Below are 20,615 nucleotides of genomic sequence, written 5' to 3'. Positions count from 1 at the left end.
GAAATATATACAATGAACATGTATATGAGTGGTTCTCATGGTGTTTTTATATGGCTGTGATCTCTTTGTATGATACTCTAATGATTTTTATTTTTTCAGGGTGCAAAAAAGAGTGCTATTGGTCAGCGCATTGTGGCAACGCTACCGTACATCAAGCAGGAAGTTCCCATCATTATTGTGTTCAGAGCATTAGGTTTTGTGTCTGACAGAGATATTTTAGAGCATATTATTTATGATTTTGAAGATCCAGAGATGATGGAAATGGTAATGTGAAAGCAAAATGTCTTTGTAGTGTTTTCTAAGAGGTTTGAAGTTACTGACTGTTGCTAATCTTAAAACAGTAGAAAGCTGCTCTGAAGAGTAATTTAGCTGTCAGAAATCCCGTGCCATTTACTATTTAGCAAAAGCCTTCAGCCTGTCTTTCTTGACAATTCTGTGTAAAATAGTCATAAGAACTAGAGGCAGCCAACTAGAGGCAGCCAAAAGTTCACTGACAGCAGCAAGAGGAAACCATAGTAAGGAACATCAAAAAGCATACCAGCTTGGTGCAATTTAAAGAAGGAAAGTGAATAGTTGATACAACTTCTTTTTTAAAACTTTTTATTTTGAAATAATTTCAGATTTGTAGAAAAATTACAACTCTTATATATTCTTCATCCAGATTCACTAGTTTACCTTTGCTACATTGTGACCTTTGCTACATTTGTTTTAGCATTCTCTATCTATATAAACACATTATTTTTTTTCTGGACCATTTGAGAGTAAGTTTTGGGCATCATTTCCCTTTACTCCGAAATACTTCAGTGTGTATTTCCTAAGAACCAGGACATTAATTACATATTCATAATACATTTACCAAAATCAGAACCTTTAACTTAGGTACAGTACTGTTAAGCCATAGATCTTATTCAGGTTTTTGCCACTTGTCCTGATAATGTCCTTAATGCCTTTTTCCCCCCTGGTTCAGAATCCAGCCCAGGATGGTGCATTGCATGTCATTTTTAAGTGTCTTTAACTCTCTTTAAATCTTTCCTTGTCTTTTTCTTCAGTGTTCCATAATATTGAAATTTTGGGGGAGGAGAATAGGCCAGTTATTTTGTAGAATTTCCCTCCATTTGGGCTTCTCTGGTATTTCCTCATGATTAGATTCAATTTATGCTTTTTGGCAGGAAAAATAATAGAAGTAATATTGTGTGCTTCCCAGGGGATTGCATCAGGAGTTTTGTGATGGAATTTTGTCCTGTTATTTGTAAACTCTACAGTGGTGTCTTAGGTTCCTCTACTGTAAAGTTACTAAATTTGTTGGAAGATTCTTTGAGTCTAGATAAAGAACCATTTCCTTGTCATTGTTTTTCATTGATGATTCTTGTTTCAGTAGTAGTCGATATACTTAAAGTTGTCCTGAATTGTCCGGAGTCTTTAAGACTATAGAGAAAAAAGGTTAAATGGAGGCTACATAAGTGTTGGTCACATAGTGAGATGGTGGAGTGAGTACATATTAGTTTTTAGAACATCGATGCAGTTTCATGAGAAAAATGGATTCTGGCTAGATTTTACTTTAAGCTTTTATCAGTAGTCATATTAGTATAAAGTATAAAAGAAAAATACATGATTTTTTGCAAAAGGCATCCCAAGTGATTCAGACTGTATTCAAACTAGAATTTTCTTAGTAAAGTGAAACAGCTGATTGAGATATATATATATAATTTTTTTTTTTTTTTGAAAATTACTCTTTGTTCCTTTAGCTCTTTTGAAGCTTAGGCCAGTTTTTACAGTCTGTGAGTCTAGCATTTACTGTGCAAAAGTGCTTTAATTCTTTATTCTGAAAATGATTGTTACTCCTTTTCCAAATCCAGATTGACCTTTTTTTTTTTTTTAGTGTTTATTTTTGAAGGAAAGAGAGACAGAGCATGAGTGGGGGAGGGGCAGAGAGAGAGAGACAGACAGACAGACAGACAGAATCCAAAGCAGGCTCCAGGCTCCAAGCTGTCAGCACAGAGCCTGATTTGGGGCTCGAACCCAGGAACTGTGAGATCATGACCCCAGCTGAAGTTGGTCACTTAACCGACTCAGCCACCCAGGCACCCCAAATCCAGATTAACCTTAACAATTTCAGAACAAGAATGACAATTTAAAAAGATCACTTTCATTTACCATATGCTGACTGCTTTATGTTACCTTTTTCTGATCTTTGGTTCCATGATTGGAATTTGGATGTTTAAACTTGAGGATCAGTGTTAAATAGACATAGGAAGTCAAAGGCAGGAAAGGCATTTCAGTATATGTGATAGGATTAAAGAGTATTTACAGTGGCCAGAGTTACTCAGTGTTACCCTTCATTCCTCATGCTCATTATTGTGTAAAATTGGAATTTTAGAATGTTAGAACTAGAGTGAAACCTAGAGATTATTTTATCTAGCCACTTTGTAGATGAGCAAACTGATCACATGGCTGCTCAGAGGCCACGGTTTACTTAATCGCAGGTATGAAATGTAGGTCTTTATAAAATATTCTCCTTTACAAAAAAAAAAAACCTGAGTGGTTTTATTTATAGGTTAATAACCTCTTAAACCAAGGCTGAAAATAGCCTGGCACTTTTATGCATTTGTAATTTAGTAAATTTTAATTTTGACTATTAAAAGTTCTCTAATTTGGTATAAGGTGTTTAGAAGGAATTTTTGTTTTGCCATTTGTTAAAATGTAAAAACCAAAAACACAGTACTCTTTTTATAATGGAATTATTTATATTTTTTAAGGAAGTAGAGTTGCTTGTGTTGATGAGATTTTGTCAAGAGATCTCGAGATCTTAAAAGTGTATTCAACTTACAAGATTTTGTGATTCCTTGGTTTTTCAAAAAATATTTGCATATTCTGTTAGTACATAGGGATATTTAACATGTTACAAAGTAAAGTTATAGTTGACTTAAGGTGAAAATGACTCTTACTTGAATTGTCTGATAGGTGAAACCTTCTCTCGATGAAGCTTTTGTCATCCAAGAACAGAATGTTGCACTGAATTTCATTGGCTCAAGAGGGGCAAAGCCTGGTGTCACCAAAGAGAAAAGAATTAAATATGCAAAAGAAGTCTTACAAAAAGAAATGCTCCCTCATGTCGGTGTCAGTGATTTTTGTGAGACCAAAAAAGCTTATTTCTTGGGGTACGTTAAATACCGTTTTAAGTTTTTTGCCAAGATAGTTTTTCTTGAAGTTAAAAATATCAAAGGGGTGCCTAGGTGGCTGAAAGAGCATTAAAAAAATGCCAGAATGGTGTTTTTAAATTTTTTAAAAAGCCAAAAGCCATATGTTTTCTTTTTCACTTCTTTTTTTTAAAGGTACATGGTTCATCGGTTGCTTTTAGCAGCTTTGGGTAGAAGAGAATTAGATGACAGGGATCACTATGGAAACAAAAGATTGGATCTTGCTGGACCACTACTTGCATTCTTATTCAGAGGGTAAGGATTGAGAATGATAACAGTTACAAATAGAGAGATTTCACTTTAGATTTGTCATTGCGCTAGTGGAAGTCCTAAACTGTCTTGGCATCTATATTGGGTATATATGAAGTTGGCTACATTCTGTTTGCTACTTGCCCAGATTTTGTTCTACTTCGTGTCTGTGAATTTCAGGTTTGTAAGGGCAGGTTATTACTTGTATACATTTTCTTTATTTCTCTGGTAGCTTTATAAGTCATTTGCTAAGTACTGATGATATTGGAATTTTTATTAGTCCTGCTTTTGCATTTTATAAAAACCCAAAAGCTGGAGGGAAATCTGTCAAAATATTAGCAGCCGTTGTCTCACAGTATTGATGTAATATGATTTTTATTTTATTCTTCCTATGTTTTTGTATTTTCTATACTTCCTGTAATGAACATATAACACTTTTATATTCAGAAAAGTTATTTTTAAAAGCAAAATCTGTAAACAATACAAAAAAGATAATATTAGCACTATTTCTTTCTTCATGTTCTATTATTTAGTGTGTTGTAGAATAGTGATTTGTCAGCCTACTGTTTCACCCTACTAAGGAGTCTCTGACATTTTTCTCTAGTTGCTCACCTCATGTGTGTTTATGTACTGTGAGTACATTAGTGCTTTTTACATAAAAAGTAGTAACGCTTCCCTCTCCCTACCCGAACTACTCTTCACCCCCTGTGGGCAAAATTGTCCATATTGAGAATGCATGTTGTTGACCTTTACATATTTAAAATACCATTTTATTTGGCAGTATGTTTAAGAATTTGCTTAAAGAGGTGCGGATCTATGCACAGAAGTTTATTGATCGAGGAAAGGATTTTAACTTGGAGTTGGCAATTAAAACAAGGATTATATCTGATGGCCTAAAATATTCGTTAGCTACTGGAAACTGGGGTGACCAAAAGAAAGCTCATCAAGCCAGAGCTGGAGTATCTCAGGTAAGGACATCGACTGTAACTACAGGTTTGATAGGAAAATGTTGTGAGACTAATAGATCCCTTCATTCATTAAATGTAAATTATTTTACTTTTTTTTTTTCTTAGATGTAAAAGCACTGGGGGGTATTGAATTATGAAAATGAAATTTTCCTTAAATTAGCTGTTAGCATTACTTAAGAGATTAAAGTTTTGGCTTGCAGCAAGGTAGTTAATAAGTTAGTGTACCTGCTAAGACATAAGATGGTCCATGTTAGTGAAATTTTTATATCTTAAAACCTCCATATTAGAAGTTAACTAAAGTACAAAGTACAGTACAGTGTTGACCTGTGAACAGTGGGGGGGTTAGGGACAGTAACTCTTGTGGGACTAATATCCTAGTGGTTGGAGGTGATCATATATAAAACATTTATGTGGATATGTTAGAACTGTATATCACATATATGCCATCCCTGCTATGAGGGGCACTTAAGTTATGGGATGAATGATATTATCTAGGGAAGGGATGGAGAAAGGAGGGATAGGGAGAGTTCGAGAGTCAGTTGATTATAGGTTAAAATGTGACTTTGCCTCATTCTAGTATTTGCTAAAAATGCGGTAGCATGAGTAACAGAAATGCCCAAACTACAAAGATTTGATATTGTTTTCTAGGTGTTAAACCGCCTGACATTTGCATCTACTCTTTCTCACCTGCGTCGTTTAAATTCTCCTATTGGTAGAGATGGCAAGCTAGCAAAACCAAGACAATTGCATAATACATTGTGGGGAATGGTGTGTCCTGCTGAGACCCCAGAGGTAATACATTAGAATTTGTGTTCAGGACAAAAAGTCTACCGATAATTATGTAGGGTATGTAATTACTTTTAGAAGTAAGTAATTTGTTGTGCGGTTTTAGAATTAATGTTTTATTTATGATTTTGTTCTTAGAGTAAATCCTGAAATCAAATTGAAGGAAAAGTGTTTATGGAAAGGAATTTTGATAGGTATGTTAAATCCATATGAATAATACTTTGTTTATTCGTAGGGCCATGCTGTAGGACTTGTGAAGAATTTAGCCCTGATGGCTTATATTTCAGTTGGATCTCAGCCTTCTCCAATTCTTGAATTTTTAGAAGAATGGAGTATGGAAAATTTAGAAGAAATATCTCCTGCAGCTATTGCTGAGTGTGTATAGACATGATTTCTTCTTTGAAACTATTGTTAATCTTTGGTTATTGCTTAGTGTAGAGTTACTAACTGCAAAATGCTTTTGGTTTCACATTTTAGTGCAACCAAGATTTTTGTTAATGGCTGCTGGGTTGGAATACATAAAGATCCTGAACAACTTATGAACACCCTGAGGAAGTTGCGGCGACAGATGGACATCATTGTGTCTGAAGTGAGCCTTTAATTAAGAGTAGATGATTCTACAGGATTTCTAAACAAGGCATAAGACTAGTGACAATTTTCTTTACATTGGCATTTCTTTAACTGCTTTCTCTTGAATTATAGAGTACATTGTCAGAAGTCTAGGTGATGCTTTTTTAAAGTTTATTTTGAGAGAGAGAGACAGACAGTGTGAGTGGTAGAGGGGCAGAGAGAGAGAGAGAGAATCCCAAACAGGTCCCACCCTGTCAGCACAGAGCCTGACGTGGGGCTCAAACCCACGGACTGTGAAACCATGACCCAAGCTGAAATCAAGAGTCGTATGCTTAACTGACTGAGCCACCCAGGTACCGCATAACTATGTTCTTTATTGAGAATTTCCCCCCAATTTTTGTTTTTTGGAGAAGGGCAGGTGGGGAGGGGCGGAGACAGGGAGTGAGAGAATCTTAAGCAGTGTGGAGCCCAATGAGAGGCTTGAGATCATGACCTGAGTCAAAATCGAGAGTTGCATGTTCTACTGACTGAGCCAGAAAGTGCCCTGCCTAAAATATCTTTTATAATTTCTGGGAATAGGGGCGCCTGGGTGGCTCAGTCGGTTAAGCATCCAACTTCTGCCCAGGTCATGGTCTCATGGTTCATGAGTTCGAGCCCTACATTGGATATGCTGCTGTGAGCATAGAGCCTGCCTTGGATCCTTTGTCCCCCTCTTTCTGTCCCTCCCCCACTGCACACTGTCTCTCAAAAATAAGTAGACATTTAAAAAAATAAAGTATGTTTTCTGGGAATATATTTTCTAGTGCTGCCCAGTAGAAATATCATGTGAGCTACCCATGGATATAGTAGCCATGTTAAAAAATTAGAAAATGAAAATAATTTTAATAATATATTTTATTTGACCTGTTCTATCCAAAGTACTATAATTTCAACATCTAATTAGTAGTTATGAGAAATTTTGTATCCTTTATTTTTATGTGGTACTTTTTTTTATTGAAGGGTAGTTGATGTACAGTATTGCATTAGTTTCAGGTGTATAACATATTGATTTGACAGTTCTATACATTATGCTGTGCTCACCAGAAATGTAGCTACCATCTGTCATGTATAATAGCAATACATGTTATTATAATGCTATTGACTATGTTCTCTGCACTGTACCACTTATTATCTGTTCATTCTATAACTGGAAGCTTGTACTTCCCCTTTACCCTTTTTGCCCATCCTCCCAACTCCTTCCTGTCTGGTAACTACTAGTTTGTTTTCTGTGTTTATGGGTCTGTTTCTGTTTTGTTTATGTGGTACTCTTTGAAATCCACTGTGTAATTTATACACATTGTACACTGCAGCGTCTCTCAGTTCAGAATGGCCATATTTCAAGTGCTTAATAATGACATGTGGCTAATGTCTGCTGTATTGGACAGGTAAATTATAAGCCATTTGTCTGATTAGGTCAGTGTCAGAAGGTGGGCTTGTTTCCGAGAAAGTATGATAGATGCAAAATGATAATGGCTGGTTACTGAAAGGTTGCAGAGTGAAGTCTATGTAATTATCAGAGACAAAATAAATTGCTGTCTCTAGTGTTTGTGATGACACAAATATATTTTCTTCATTTTGCTTTATCTTGCATGACAGTATTGCCAGATATTCAGCTTTATAATTACCAAGGTTAAATAATTATTCTTTATAAAATTTTAAATTATACTTAGGTTTTTAGTATATCGAACAATGATAAACTAAGATTTGTCCATTTTTTTAAAAGGTTTATTTATTTTGAGAGAGCATGCACATGCATGCAAGCAGGTGAGGAGTAGAGAGAGGGGGAGAGAGGATCCCAAGCAGGCTTAGTGCTGAACAGCGCAGAGCCCGATGTGGGGCTGGAACTCAGGAATCATGAGATCATGACTTGAGCCAAAATTAGGAGTTGGATGCTTAACCGATTGAGCCACCCAGCTGCTGCAAGATTTGTCCATTTAAAAAAAAAAAAAAAAAAGATTTGCCCATTTTATTTGATAATTGTTTGCTCCAGAAATTTACTAGGAACTTTATTATATTTTTAGCTAAGTCTTAATGATACAGAGAAAAAGTTCATGAGACTGTTTTGTCTTTTTACATATAGGTTTCTATGATCAGAGATATTCGAGAGCGGGAGATTCGGATCTATACCGATGCAGGACGTATTTGTAGGCCACTTCTGATTGTAGAAAAACAAAAACTACTTCTAAAGAAGAGACATATTGATCAATTGAAAGAGAGAGAATATAACAACTACAGGTAAGAACATGCATGAGGAAAAAATTGAGATATAATTCGTATGCCATATAGTTCAGTAGTTTTTAGTATATTCCTGATTGTGCAGCTATCACCACTAATTCCAGAATATTTCGTTGCCCCAAAAAGGCACTTTGTACAGTCACGTTTGTTTTTCTTAATTTTTATTATCAAGTAAAGAACTTGTAGCCTTTTGTTAAAGCATTAAAGTCTTTGTGACATGTTGAAGTCTGATAAGAAATATGGCATGTAATATGAATAATATGACAGCAAATAAATTTAATAAAAAGATGAATCTGCTTTAAAATTTATTTTTAAAAATATTTGAATGTATATTTTTTATTGTAAAAAAAGTCAAACAATGTGTATAATAAAAATACATAAAAGCCCCTAATCCATACTCTTCTCTTAAAAAGTAACCCATACCCGTACACCCATGTATTAGAACAAACCAAGACAAACTAATAGTAATATAGGATCATACTTTGTGTGTGTTGTTTATAGTAACTTGCTTTTTTTCACTATTAACAGTAATATACCTATTTTGGAACTCTTTCTGTATCCGTACATGTAGATAAAAGAATACCCTTTTTTTGTTTGTTTGTTTATATTTTAGAGCAGGGCAGTAGCGGGGGGGGGGGGGGGCGGGGTGCGAGGAACAGAGGATCTGAAGCTGGCTCTGTGCTGGTAGTAGAGAGCCCACTGTGGGGCTCCAACTCAAACTGTGAGATCATGACTTGGGCCAAAGTTGGATGCTTAAGTAACTGAGCCACCACCTAGGTGCCCTGATATAGGAATACTCTTTATTAAGCAGGAAGCTTAGTTAAAATACTTCAGTAGATAAGGAAATAAAGTGAATACTTCTTTTTCTTTTAAAGTTTATTTTATTTTTATTTTTTTAGAGAGAGTGCGAGCAGGGTAGAGGGGCAAAGGGAGAGAGAGAATGAATCCTAAGCAGGCTCCACACTTAGCACAGAGCCAGATGCAGGGTTTGATCCCATGACTCTGGGATCATGACCTGAGGTGAAATTGAGTTGGACACTCAACCGACTGAGCCAACCAGGCACTCCAAAGTGAATTCCTCTTTTTTAGTTGGCAGGATCTTGTGGCCAGTGGGGTAGTAGAATATATTGATACTCTGGAAGAAGAAACAGTGATGCTTGCAATGACTCCAGATGATTTACAGGAGAAAGAAGTAGCTTATTGTTCTACATATACACACTGCGAGATTCATCCATCGATGATTCTTGGTGTCTGTGCATCTATTATTCCCTTTCCTGATCATAACCAGGTTGGTAGCAGTTTTTTTAACTTCTGGTTTTTTGAGGTATTGGGGGAAGAAGAATACAACTTAGAGATTAATCTGTAGTTTTTCATAAAGAAAAGTGTTTTGATGAAAAGGCTGTGAACTCATGGAATCAGCATTTAATATGCTTTTTTTTTGTTTGTTTCACTGTTAGGTATAATTATTCCAAATGGTTATGACTTCTCTTTCAGAAAAAAAACATGACCTTTACCAGCCATATTTCTGATTTGTGTAGTACCCTGTAGAATCTGTTGCTTTAGAAGCATTAAATTTTCATTGATTCTGCTTTTCATTTCTACCTTTAGTCCCCTAGAAACACATACCAGTCTGCTATGGGTAAGCAGGCTATGGGAGTTTATATCACCAACTTCCATGTTCGTATGGATACACTGGCCCATGTTCTGTATTATCCTCAAAAACCACTTGTGACTACACGGTCTATGGAATATCTACGATTTAGAGAGCTGCCAGCAGGTATGTTCAGTTTTGTTTTTCAGTTCTATTAAAATTTTTTTTCTCAAAAAAAATTTTTTTAATGTTTATTTTTGAGAGAGAATGAGAGAAAGTGCATGAGGGGGAGGGTCAGGGGCAGAGGCGGGGGGTCAGTCACAGAATCTGAAGCAAGCTCCAGGCTCCGAGAGGTCAGCACAGAGCCTGACGTGGGCTGGAACTTACAAGTCGTATGAGATCATGACCTGAGCCGAAGTAGGATGTGTAACCTACTGAGCCACCTAGGCGCCACTATTCTTTACCTTTTAAGATCCCTGTCATGCTTAAGTACTTTGAGTGCTTGGGAGGGTGAATAAAATAACTTATGACACAACCTCTTTTATCTCAAAATTTATAATGTGGTGGGAAACTTGAACACAAGTAATAAAAGATAGATATGTGGAAAGTGTTATGATGAGGTACAGAATCCTTTGAAAGCACAGAGTGAAGGAAATGATTGATACCTGTTGGAAATCTGGAGCCAGTTTCATGGGGGAGGTGGCATTTTAGACTAGCGTATGGTTTGACAAAAGGGTATTTGAGAGGTGGGTTGAGGAAGGGCTTAGATGCATGAATGTATGAGATACAGCACAGTTAGTAGTCATGGCACTTTAGTATAACTGAAGTGTAAATGTATGGGAGTGAACTTTGGTCTCAGTGTAGAGAGCAGGTTGAATTTTGAGAATGAAGACCCATCCAGCCTTTTGGAACAAGGAGGTAATACAATTTGGGATTTATTTTGAGGGTTGGGGGTGGTGTGCCTGGGTGGCTCAGTTAAGCATCTGATTCTTGATCTCAGCTCAGGTCTTGATCTCAGGGTTGTGAGTTCAGACCCCGCATTGGCTCCACCGTGGGCATGGAGCTTACTTAAAAGGAAAAAAAAAATTTAGGAATGTCATTCTGGCAGTTGATACAGATTACAATTAGATATGGTATTGGAAGAAGATAATTTAGAGGTTTTTGCAGTGGTCTGAGAATTGGTAAGGTCCTTAAGAAATGAAGAAGAGTAGGAGATGAATGCCTCATGGAATACCCTTGATGGGACTTGGAAATATTATTGGACATATTGTTGGTGTTCGTGGCTTGGGTGATAAAGAAGAGAGGAGTACTATTAATAAGATTGGAAGCCCATTAGAAGGAAGATGTTTTAGAGGTAAGATAGGAAGTTCAGTTTTCAGCATGTTGATTTTGAGTTGCTATAACGTGTAAGAAAAGATTTTCCAACAGTGAGTCGCAAATATGATTTGAAAGAAACTCAGATCTGGAGCTGTGAAGTTTTTTATGTATTAGTGGTAATTATGATGAAATTGCTAAAGGGAAATTCAGAGTGAAAATAAAGTCAGAGACAGCTTTAGGCACCAGGAAAAGAATCAGAAGAGATTTGAGATGTAGCTGCTGCTAAGGAGAATCAGGAGTTAGCAGGAGATTTTTTGTTTTGAAGTTTATTAATTTATTTTGAGAGAATGTGAACAGGGTAGGGGCAGAGAGAGAAGGAGAGAGAGAATCCCAAGTAGGCTCTGGTCTGTGAGCATGGAGCCTGACATGGGGCTCGATCCTATAAACTGTGAGATGATGACCTGAGCTGAAATCAAGAGTTGAGCTACCAGGTGCCGCTGCAAGAGGAACGTCCTAAGGAGACTGGACAGCTGGCAAAATGGTGCAGAGAAGTCTAAAGGGCAGAAGAGTGTTGAATATTAAAGGAGACAGCATAATTCTTTGGCATAATTGTTTTCTTACCTTATTAGTAACAGGGTTTTGGCTTTAACTGTAGGTAACGTTATTTAGTGGAGTTTGCTTTGCAAGTAGTGGCCTTAAATTATTAACTGTGCTAGGGGTTTAGCATTTTGATAGCAAATTCTTACAGGTAAGAAAGATTTATTTTCAAAGTCTTCCACAAGGGGTTACTCTTGTCTAGGAAAACAATCCGTTAGGTTGTCTGCAAGTATGCTCGTATCTTTGGGGTATGATTGTAGTGTTGTGCTTTCTTCAACATTTACATGATGATTTCTTTATGGCTAGAGAAGAAAAATAGGTAAAGGATTGGAGTTGAAATGTTCTTTTGGTATTGGTATGAAGTGGTAAAGGCATGGGACTACAAGCCTTTCATTTTTTTTTTTGTTTTCTTTTAATGTTTATTTTTGAGAGAGAGAGAGACAGAGTATGAGCGGGGGAGAGGCAGAGAGAGAAACACAGAGTCCAAAGCAGGCTCCAGGCTCTGAGCTGTCAACACAGAGCCTGATGCAGGGCTTGAGCTCATGAAACACGAGAGCATGACCTAAGCTGAAGTCAGATGGCTAACCGACTGAGCCACCCAGGTGCCCCGGGACTACATGCCTTTCAATTCTGTTATTGCTTCATGCCTTAATCACATCTATTCTAAAAGCTAAATTTCGCCTGATCTCTCAAACTTGCCCATATAGATAAAGGCTGTAGGATGGAGGGAGCTGCCTCTTGGGCTGTAGTTGATACAGTGTATGTGGGTGATCCGGGGATTGTTACAGAGGCAGAAAGTCTCACAAGGACCAAGACAGTTGAGAATCATAGACTATATCACCTGGAAAAAGAAAGGGGCATAGGTGGTGCTCACCAAAATGTGAGGACATGCTGAGGAAGTCTTGCCTATTTCATGTTTCACAGATGTCATATATGTCCTACTACTGGCTTCCTCTGTAGTAGGATCATATCACATCTCCCAAGATCCTGAGATTTCTGCAAATTCTCCAGTTTTCAAACCCTCCTCTGCCTTCAGGAACCTGCATCTTTATGTATTTTCCTTACATTATGCTTCTTGATTATGTTTGAGACTTTGAATTCTTCCAGTTCTCCCAAAGAATCCACACAAAAGGATGGTGACCATGTGGGTGCTACTAAAGATTTCATAGGGGAATCATGTAGATTTCAGGAGGATTATTTGACTTTTCTGAAGACCTTGCCTGCTAATGGGGTTTTATCCACTGTCAACTTCCTTGACACTGCCCTTTCCTTGGAGAATTTCATACTCCTTTCGTCCCAAGCAGAACATTTTAGCTTTTTCTGCTCCAAATTTATTTTTTTATTTTTATTTATATATTTTTAAATGTTTATTATTTTTGAGAGAGAGAGACAAGACAGAGCATGCGCAGGGGAGGGGCAGAGAGAGGGAGACACAGAATCCGAAGCAGGCTCCAGGCTCTGAGCTGTCAGCACAGAGCCTGACATGGGGCTCACACTCACGAACCTCAAACTCACGAACCGTGAGATCAGGACCTTAGCCGGCCAAAATCAACAGATACTTAACTGACTGAGCCCCCCAGGCACTCCTGCTCCAAATTTAAATACACAAACCCGTCAAGGTTCTCAGAAGAACAAATACCTTCTTATTAGAATGATTCTTCTTCCTTAGAGAGCAAAGTTATATTTAGCACAAAGTGTTTAGTGTTAACTTTTAAAAAAATGTTATTTTTAATTTAATTTTTTTGTTTAAGTGTTTATTTATTTTTGAGAGAGTGGGAGACACAGAATCCAAAGCAGGCTCTAAGCTCTGAGCTGTCAGCACAGAGCCCAATTTGGGGCTCGAACTCACAAACTATGAGATCATGATCTGAGCCGAAGTTGGACACCCAAGTGACTCAGCCACCCAGATGCCCCTAAAATTTACTTATTTTTGAGAGAGTGCAAGACAGAACACGAGTGGGGGGGTGGGGGCAGAGAGAGAGGGAGATTGAGAATCACAAGCAGGCTCTTCACCACCAGTACAAAGCCCAACATGGGGCTGGATCTCACAAACCGTGAAATTGTGTGACCTGAGCCAAAATCAACTTAGATGCTTAAGCAACTGAGCCACCTGGCGGCTCCAGTGTTAATCTTTTAAACAGGGCTTTATCTTAAAAAAAAATTTTTTTTTTAGTGTTTTATTTATCTTTGAGACAGAGACAGAGCATGAGCAGGGGAGGGGCAGAGAGAGAGAGAGGGAGACACAGAATCCGAAGCAGGCTCCAGGCTCTGAGCTGTTAGCACAGAGCCCAACGCGGGGCTCGAACTCACAAAATGCAAGATCATGACCTTAGCCGACGTCAGATGCTTAACCAACTGAGCCACCCAGGTGCCCCAGGGCTTTATGTTTTAAACAGGGCTTGCAACCTCAGATTCCTACAGCATTAGGCAGGATTGGTAAGTAAGTTAAAGGTTTGCCTGTCCACTGGGGTTAGCCCGTAGCTTCAGCTGTGGCTGTGATGTATATAAGTGGACCCAGTGGTGCCCGATCTGATATTTCAAAAAACGTTTGAAATCTAAGCTTTTGAATTTACTTTTCTTTTTTTTTTTTTTTTTAAATTTTTTTTTTCAACGTTTATTTATTTTTGGGACAGAGAGAGACAGAGCATGAACGGGGGAGGAGCAGAGAGAGAGGGAGACACAGAATCGGAAACAGGCTCCAGGCTCCGAGCCATCAGCCCAGAGCCTGACGCGGGGCTCGAACTCCGAGACCGCGAGATCGTGACCTGGCTGAAGTCGGACGCTTAACCGACTGCGCCACCCAGGCGCCCCTTGAATTTACTTTTCAAAGCGTTAGGAATGGATTCAAGTTAAAAACAAAACTCCGGAATCTGCTACCTTGGGCGAGGCGTGTTTAAGATAGCCAGCAGAAAGCTTTCTGTGGCATAGAAGCCAGAGCTTTTAAGGGGCAAATGTTGTTATTAGGGAGGAGGGCCTGCCCTTTGCATGCATCTCTCTCTCTAAATCTGTGTGTGCCTTCGGTTGGGAATTACTGGGAATGAGAGACTTGGAGGAGAGGAGTGTGTCTTCAGTGTCCCAGACCCAGACCAGTAGCACCGCCACCTCTTACGCTGCATCCTCCTTGTTAAAACCGCACCCCTGGCTGTATGCATAAAGGAGTAAATGAATGGTGTGCCTTCTCATGAGGGGTGGGTTGCGTTTTGAAAGTTGAATTTATCTTTAGGGAAGCAAATATAAACATTTGATTCAGAATTCAGATAACCAGAACATTCAGTTATCCAGATTTAGTTGCTTTGTATTCTGTAGTCATAGTCTTTTACTCCACATTTGAAATATTTAAATCAAGATATGTTAACTATAGCTTTAGAGTTGAATGTATTTTAATTTTTGGAAAATCTGGTTCACATATATGTGCATTATATTCATTGAAACTCCGCCCACATTCAGCAGTCATTTCTTAGATTTCAGTCCTACTAGTTCATAGGGTGTTTTAAACTTTTGTCTTTTTAAGTACTTGTTATTTTCTTTACAGTCTCAACAAAAGTAGTTTGGGCAGCAGCAACTAAGAATAAGATTGTAGTGTGGAAGGTGGCCCCACGTTTTTGTTAGTATAGGAAAAGCAGAATGGTACTAGGTTCAAACTGCAAATCAGGAGACAAGGAGCTGGGACTTGAGTCTGTTGTTTACTAACTTTGGGAGCATGGATAAGTCATTTAAATAGTTCTTTCTGATAATGATGAGAATAGTAGTACCTCATTTATGGCACAGGGTTGCTGTGAAAATTGTGAAACTTGGTTTAGGGAAGCACTTTGTAAATTAAATAAATTTAATGTTTATTTTTGAGAGCGAGTGTAAGTGGAGGAGGGGCAGAGAGAGGGAGACATAGAATCTGAAGCAGGCTCTAGGCTCTGGGCTGTCAGCACAGAGCCTGACACAGGGCTTGAACCCACGAATGGAGAGATCATGACCTTAGCTGAAGTTTCACACTTAACCGACTGAGCTACTCAGGCTTTCCAGGGATGCACTTTATAAATATGAGGTGACTTGTATGTGTAATCACCAATTATAAGATGGGTACATTGAGAATGACTACCTCTTTTTTTTTTTTTAATTTTTTAATGTTTATTTATTTTTGAGAGAGAGTGCAAGCAGGGGAGGAGCAGAGAGAGAGAGGGAGACACAGAATCTGAAGCAGGCTCCAGGCTCTGAGCTATCAGCACAGAGCCTGATGCGGGGCTCGAACCCACAAACCGTGAGATCATGACCTGAGCCGAAGACAGACGCTTAACTGAATGAGACACCCAGGCGCCCATGACTACCCCTTTTTTAAAGTTTGTTTATTTTGAAAGAGCATGAGCAGGGGAGGGGCACAGAGAGGATTCTAAGGAGTGCTGTCAGCATGGAGCCCAATGTGGGGCTTGAAGCCATGAACTGTGAGAGCATTATTTGAGCCGAAATCAAGAGTCCGATGCCTGACTGAGCCACCCAGATGCCCCAGGTTTTGCTTATTTTATTCATTAAGCCTTCAGAGTAGTTGCCTCATTTATTGCTATCCCAGGGGAAGTAGACTTTGACAGGTACTGCAGTGAAAAACATTTGTGGCAAATATGGTTACATAAAATTGCTTTAAAAGAAAGGGTCAGTGACTAGCCTCATCGCTTCCTTTGGTCCCATATCAAACTTGAGTTGGCAGAGGCAAGTCTGGTTTCAAAATGGTGGTAAAACCCCTGCCTGATTGCCTCCAGCCCCACTCTAGCCATCGCTACCAGGGGGAGGAAGGGCATGATCCACAGGAACCAGAGCAGTTGAGAAAACTGTTTATTGGTGGGTTGAGCTTTGATACTACATATGATTGTTTAAGAGAACATTTTGAAAAATAAAGATTATATGGTTTTGAGGGACTCTGAAACAAAACGTTCCAGGGGTTTTGGTTTTGTGACTTATTTGTTGAAGAGGTGGATGCAGCAATGTGTGCTTGACCACACAAGGTTGATGGGTGTGTAGTGGAATCAAAGAGAGCTGTTTTTACAGAGGATTCTGTAAAGCTTGGTGTATTAAAGAAGATACAGAAGAATAACATGAGAGACTACTTTGAAAAGTAAGATTGGCAAGATTGAAACCACAGAAGTTATGGAAGACGGGCGGAGTGGAAAAAAGGATTTGCTTTTGTAATTTTTGATGATCATGATACAGTTGATAAAATTGTTGTTCAGAAATACTACACTACTAATGGGCATAATTGTGAAGTGGTAAAGGCCCTTTCTAAACTAGAAATACAGTCTGCTAGATTGCAGAGAGGTTGTCGTGGAGGTGGATCTGGCAACTTTTTAGGTGGTGGGGGAAACTTTGGAGCTAGTGGTGACTTTGGCCATGGTGGAAACTTTGGTGGAAGAAGAGGTTCTGGTGGTGGAGATGATGGCAGCAGAGTTAGTTATAAAAGAGGTGAGGGTGACAGCTACGACGGTGGTCCTGGTTATAGTCGTGGAGGAGGTTCTGGTGTTGGTGGACCAGGATATGGAAACCAAGGAGGTGGATGTTGTGGTGGTGGTGGTGTTGATGGTTACGATGAAAGAGGAAATTTCAGAGGTGGTAAATGTGGTGGTGGGAACTATAATGGTTTTAGAAATAGCAGTGGGCCACAGAAGTAAAATTATGGACCCACGAAACGGGGCAGTTTCAGTGGAATAAGCTTGGGCAGTCCCTGTGGTGGTGATTATGGATCTAGTGGTGGAAGTAAATGATGTGGTAGCAGATAGTTATAAAAAAAAAAAAAAAAAAAACAACTCAGAAGAAAAGGGCTACAGTTCGTAGCAGGAGAGAGAGCAAGGAGTTACCAGGAAAGCTACAGGTTACTTTGAGATATTTGTCCCAAATGCATTAGAGGAACTGTAAAAATCTGCCACAGAAGGATCAATGATCCAGAGTGAGAAAAGTTACTACAGTTTAAATGGGAAACTTTTCTTATTTAGGACTGTCCTAGCCACAGTTTGCAAAAAGTGTAGCTATTGCTTAATGCAGGGTAGTGTCAATTAGATGTACATTCCCACCCCGACTCCCTCTATTTTTAAAGATTTTATTTTTAATCTCTACACCCATTGTGGGGCTCGAACTCATGACCCTGAGATCAAGAGTCGCATGCTCTACTGATTGAGCCAGCCAGGCATCCCTGGATGTACATTTCTGAGATCTTTTATCCGTTGTAGCTTTGTCTTTTTTGTTGTTGTTGTTTTCTTTTTTTCTTTACGTCTGGTGTATTGCCCTATAAATTGTGGTAGTGGTACCAGGAATAAAAAATTAAGGAATTTTTAACTTTTAAAAAAAAAATAAAAGGAACAATTTTTCTTGGTTTCCTATATGATACTTAAATGTATGCTTTTACATGCACTACAGGTATCAACTCCATTGTGGCCATTGCATCTTACACTGGATATAATCAAGAAGACTCTGTTATCATGAATCGTTCAGCTGTAGACAGAGGCTTTTTCAGGTCAGCTATTTACAACAGTTGTCAAAACATTAATATTTTAATCAAAAAAAGTTTTTTAAAAACAAGTTTGGCTTATGTATCCAAACTTTTTGGTGGTTTTGAAGATCAGGCTAGAAGAGATTTTGATCTGACTTGACAGCAGAGAAATTTTTCTGTTAAGGTATTTAATCTTTTGCCTCAATTCACGATGCTTTGTGGATATTTGGCAGACACATACTGTTGTGTGGATGCCTATGTAGAGTATAGTGTGAAATCATTGCCTGACTCCAGAAAACAGGAGGCCTGGTTGATGGTCATGAGTGACTTAATATGTTGAGACCCCCACCTCCCACACTCTTTTTTGGTAAGCAAAGACATCTTTGCATTTAGATAATACAGAAACATCTAAAGAAATAAAAATAAACCTGTAATCTTAGGATCCATAAATAACTATTAAAATTATAGTGTTTTTTTTTTCAATCTTTTTTTTTATCATGCTTCAGTTATTTTATTGGCAAATAATCTCAAATGCATGGCATATGAAGATTGGTTGAAAACTGGGAATTTAGAAGATGGATTTTTTTCTGTTTAGTTTTAGAGGATAGCACTAGGATCAGAGGGTAGACGGTAGACATGATAGCCGAATATCATAAACTTCTGACTAGAAATATTGGAGCAGATCCTGTGTGACCATCTCTGAGGGACATTATGGAAGGGATTCTTATTTCAGATAGGAGGTTGGATTTAGTGACCTTTCTCACATATAATCCAGCCATGTTAAGATTATGGGTCAAATGCTACATGTGTGTCCCATGTAACAGCAGTTAGGACTTAACTTTGACCCTTAATACAGTTAACTCTTGTCCTAGATTCATGGTTTAAATTGTCTCCCAAATAACAATTAAGTAAAAATTATTGGTATGTTCTAAGTCCTTTTATAAAAGGAAAGTAGAAATTACCTTTATAACCATGTGTTTTAGGTCTGTTTTCTATCGATCATATAAAGAACAGGAATCTAAAAAAGGATTTGATCAAGAAGAAGTTTTTGAGAAGCCAACCCGTGAAACATGCCAAGGTAAGTGATACTGATGTTTAAATTACGGAATTTTATTTATTTATTTTTAAAATTTTATTGTTTTTTTAATGTTTTTTTTATTTTTGAGAGAGGGAGAGACAGTGGGAGTGGGGGAAGGAACAGAGAGAGGGAGACACAGAATCTGAAGCAGGCTTCAGGGTCTGAGCTGTCAGCACAAAGCCCAGTGTGGGGCTTGAACTCACAAACTGTGAGATGATGACCTGAGCCAAAGTTGGACACTTAACTGACTGAGCCACCCAGGCGCCTCTAAATTATGGAATATAAAGTTAGTTAACTTTGCCATTGCTTTCCTGAATAATTTTTCTTCTCCCTCCCCCCAACCTCCCACCACATGAGAATATGTTTTCATGTTATTCTTAGAACTCTTATATAAGAAAATATGTGTGTTTGCTAAAAGTCTTTGCATGTAAGAGCTGGCTTGTTATAGTTCTTCCATCCTGGTAGATCCTGCAATGAAGAGGGTATTTAGGAGATTAGAGAGGTCATATAATTTCATATAATATGCTACAGCCCCATTCTTAACTTGTACTGTGAACTGTCCGTCAGTTTATGTGTTTGCATGGGAACTCCCTCTCCTCTCCACATTGTAGTGTGACTACATTTGTGTAATCACAATATTTGTGTACATTTAACAGACAAATGAGAGGACACCTAGTACTTTTTTTTGTTTCTTCTAGAAAACTCAAACTTATTTTCTAGTTATTTTCACAGATACTTAAAAACTGTGTATGCAGTGGAATGGATGGGATGTCCCAGGGAAATGGGGCATCTCTGCCACGGTTTTGACTTCTAATGGTATTGTGTGAAGTAAAATGTGTTATATTTTTTAAATCATCTATTCCATTCCTGTGGGTGGTTCTGTGTAGTAATGAATTGATGTCCATCGAAGTTAAGATTTCCACAAGATGAAATTAAAAGTTTCTGTGGGAGGATGTGTGTTAGAGGCATAGTCTTTTCTCCTTGATATTCCTTTTCATGTAAAAAAGAGATCAGAACATGGCAACACCCTTATCCAAAGTCACCCAGCAAATAGTCTGATTTTCCAGTGCTCAGTCCAGTACTTTTTTAAAAAAAATTCATGGTGTTAAAGATTCCTGTGAACTTCCCTCTGACTTGGAAATGATTTATGTATTTGGTTTTTAATCTTTTAGAGGGATTATGTGACATTGTAAATACTTTTCTATATAGTACCATTTCAGAAAATTCCTTGTCTGTTTCTTCATAGGTATGAGGCATGCCATTTATGACAAGCTGGATGATGATGGTTTGATAGCTCCTGGAGTCCGTGTGTCAGGAGATGATGTTATTATAGGCAAAACAGTCACCTTGCCTGAAAATGAAGATGAATTGGAGGGCACTAATCGACGCTATACCAAGAGAGATTGTAGCACATTTCTTAGAACTAGTGAGACGGGAATTGTGGATCAGGTTATGGTAACTCTCAATCAGGAAGGATATAAGTTTTGTAAAATAAGAGTGAGTATAGCTTTGTCATATTTGTATG

General features: G+C 38.2%; 1 protein-coding gene and 1 pseudogene across 2 annotated transcripts in view; both read left to right on the top strand.

Moving 5' to 3' along the window:
* The window catches only part of POLR2B (RNA polymerase II subunit B), a 42,764-nt gene that overhangs the window by 15,325 nt on the left and 6,824 nt on the right, over positions 1 to 20,615 (top strand). For both annotated transcript variants that reach the window (XM_043604184.1, XM_043604174.1), the window contains exons 8-20: positions 100 to 264; positions 2,962 to 3,158; positions 3,333 to 3,452; positions 4,228 to 4,414; positions 5,063 to 5,206; positions 5,436 to 5,575; positions 5,678 to 5,789; positions 7,890 to 8,044; positions 9,134 to 9,332; positions 9,653 to 9,821; positions 17,940 to 18,036; positions 18,996 to 19,090; positions 20,337 to 20,587. In XM_043604184.1, the coding sequence (XP_043460119.1) occupies positions 100 to 264; positions 2,962 to 3,158; positions 3,333 to 3,452; positions 4,228 to 4,414; positions 5,063 to 5,206; positions 5,436 to 5,575; positions 5,678 to 5,789; positions 7,890 to 8,044; positions 9,134 to 9,332; positions 9,653 to 9,821; positions 17,940 to 18,036; positions 18,996 to 19,090; positions 20,337 to 20,587 (2,031 nt within the window). The remainder of the gene's footprint in view (positions 1 to 99; positions 265 to 2,961; positions 3,159 to 3,332; positions 3,453 to 4,227; positions 4,415 to 5,062; positions 5,207 to 5,435; positions 5,576 to 5,677; positions 5,790 to 7,889; positions 8,045 to 9,133; positions 9,333 to 9,652; positions 9,822 to 17,939; positions 18,037 to 18,995; positions 19,091 to 20,336; positions 20,588 to 20,615) is intronic.
* LOC122497282 lies at positions 15,977 to 17,933 on the top strand (annotated as a pseudogene).

This window comes from Prionailurus bengalensis, chromosome B1, assembly GCF_016509475.1.
Source record: "Prionailurus bengalensis isolate Pbe53 chromosome B1, Fcat_Pben_1.1_paternal_pri, whole genome shotgun sequence".
Classification (NCBI taxonomy): domain Eukaryota; kingdom Metazoa; phylum Chordata; class Mammalia; order Carnivora; family Felidae; genus Prionailurus; species Prionailurus bengalensis.
The sequence above is the reverse complement of the archived record's forward strand: the minus strand, read 5'-3'. Positions and strand labels throughout refer to the sequence as shown.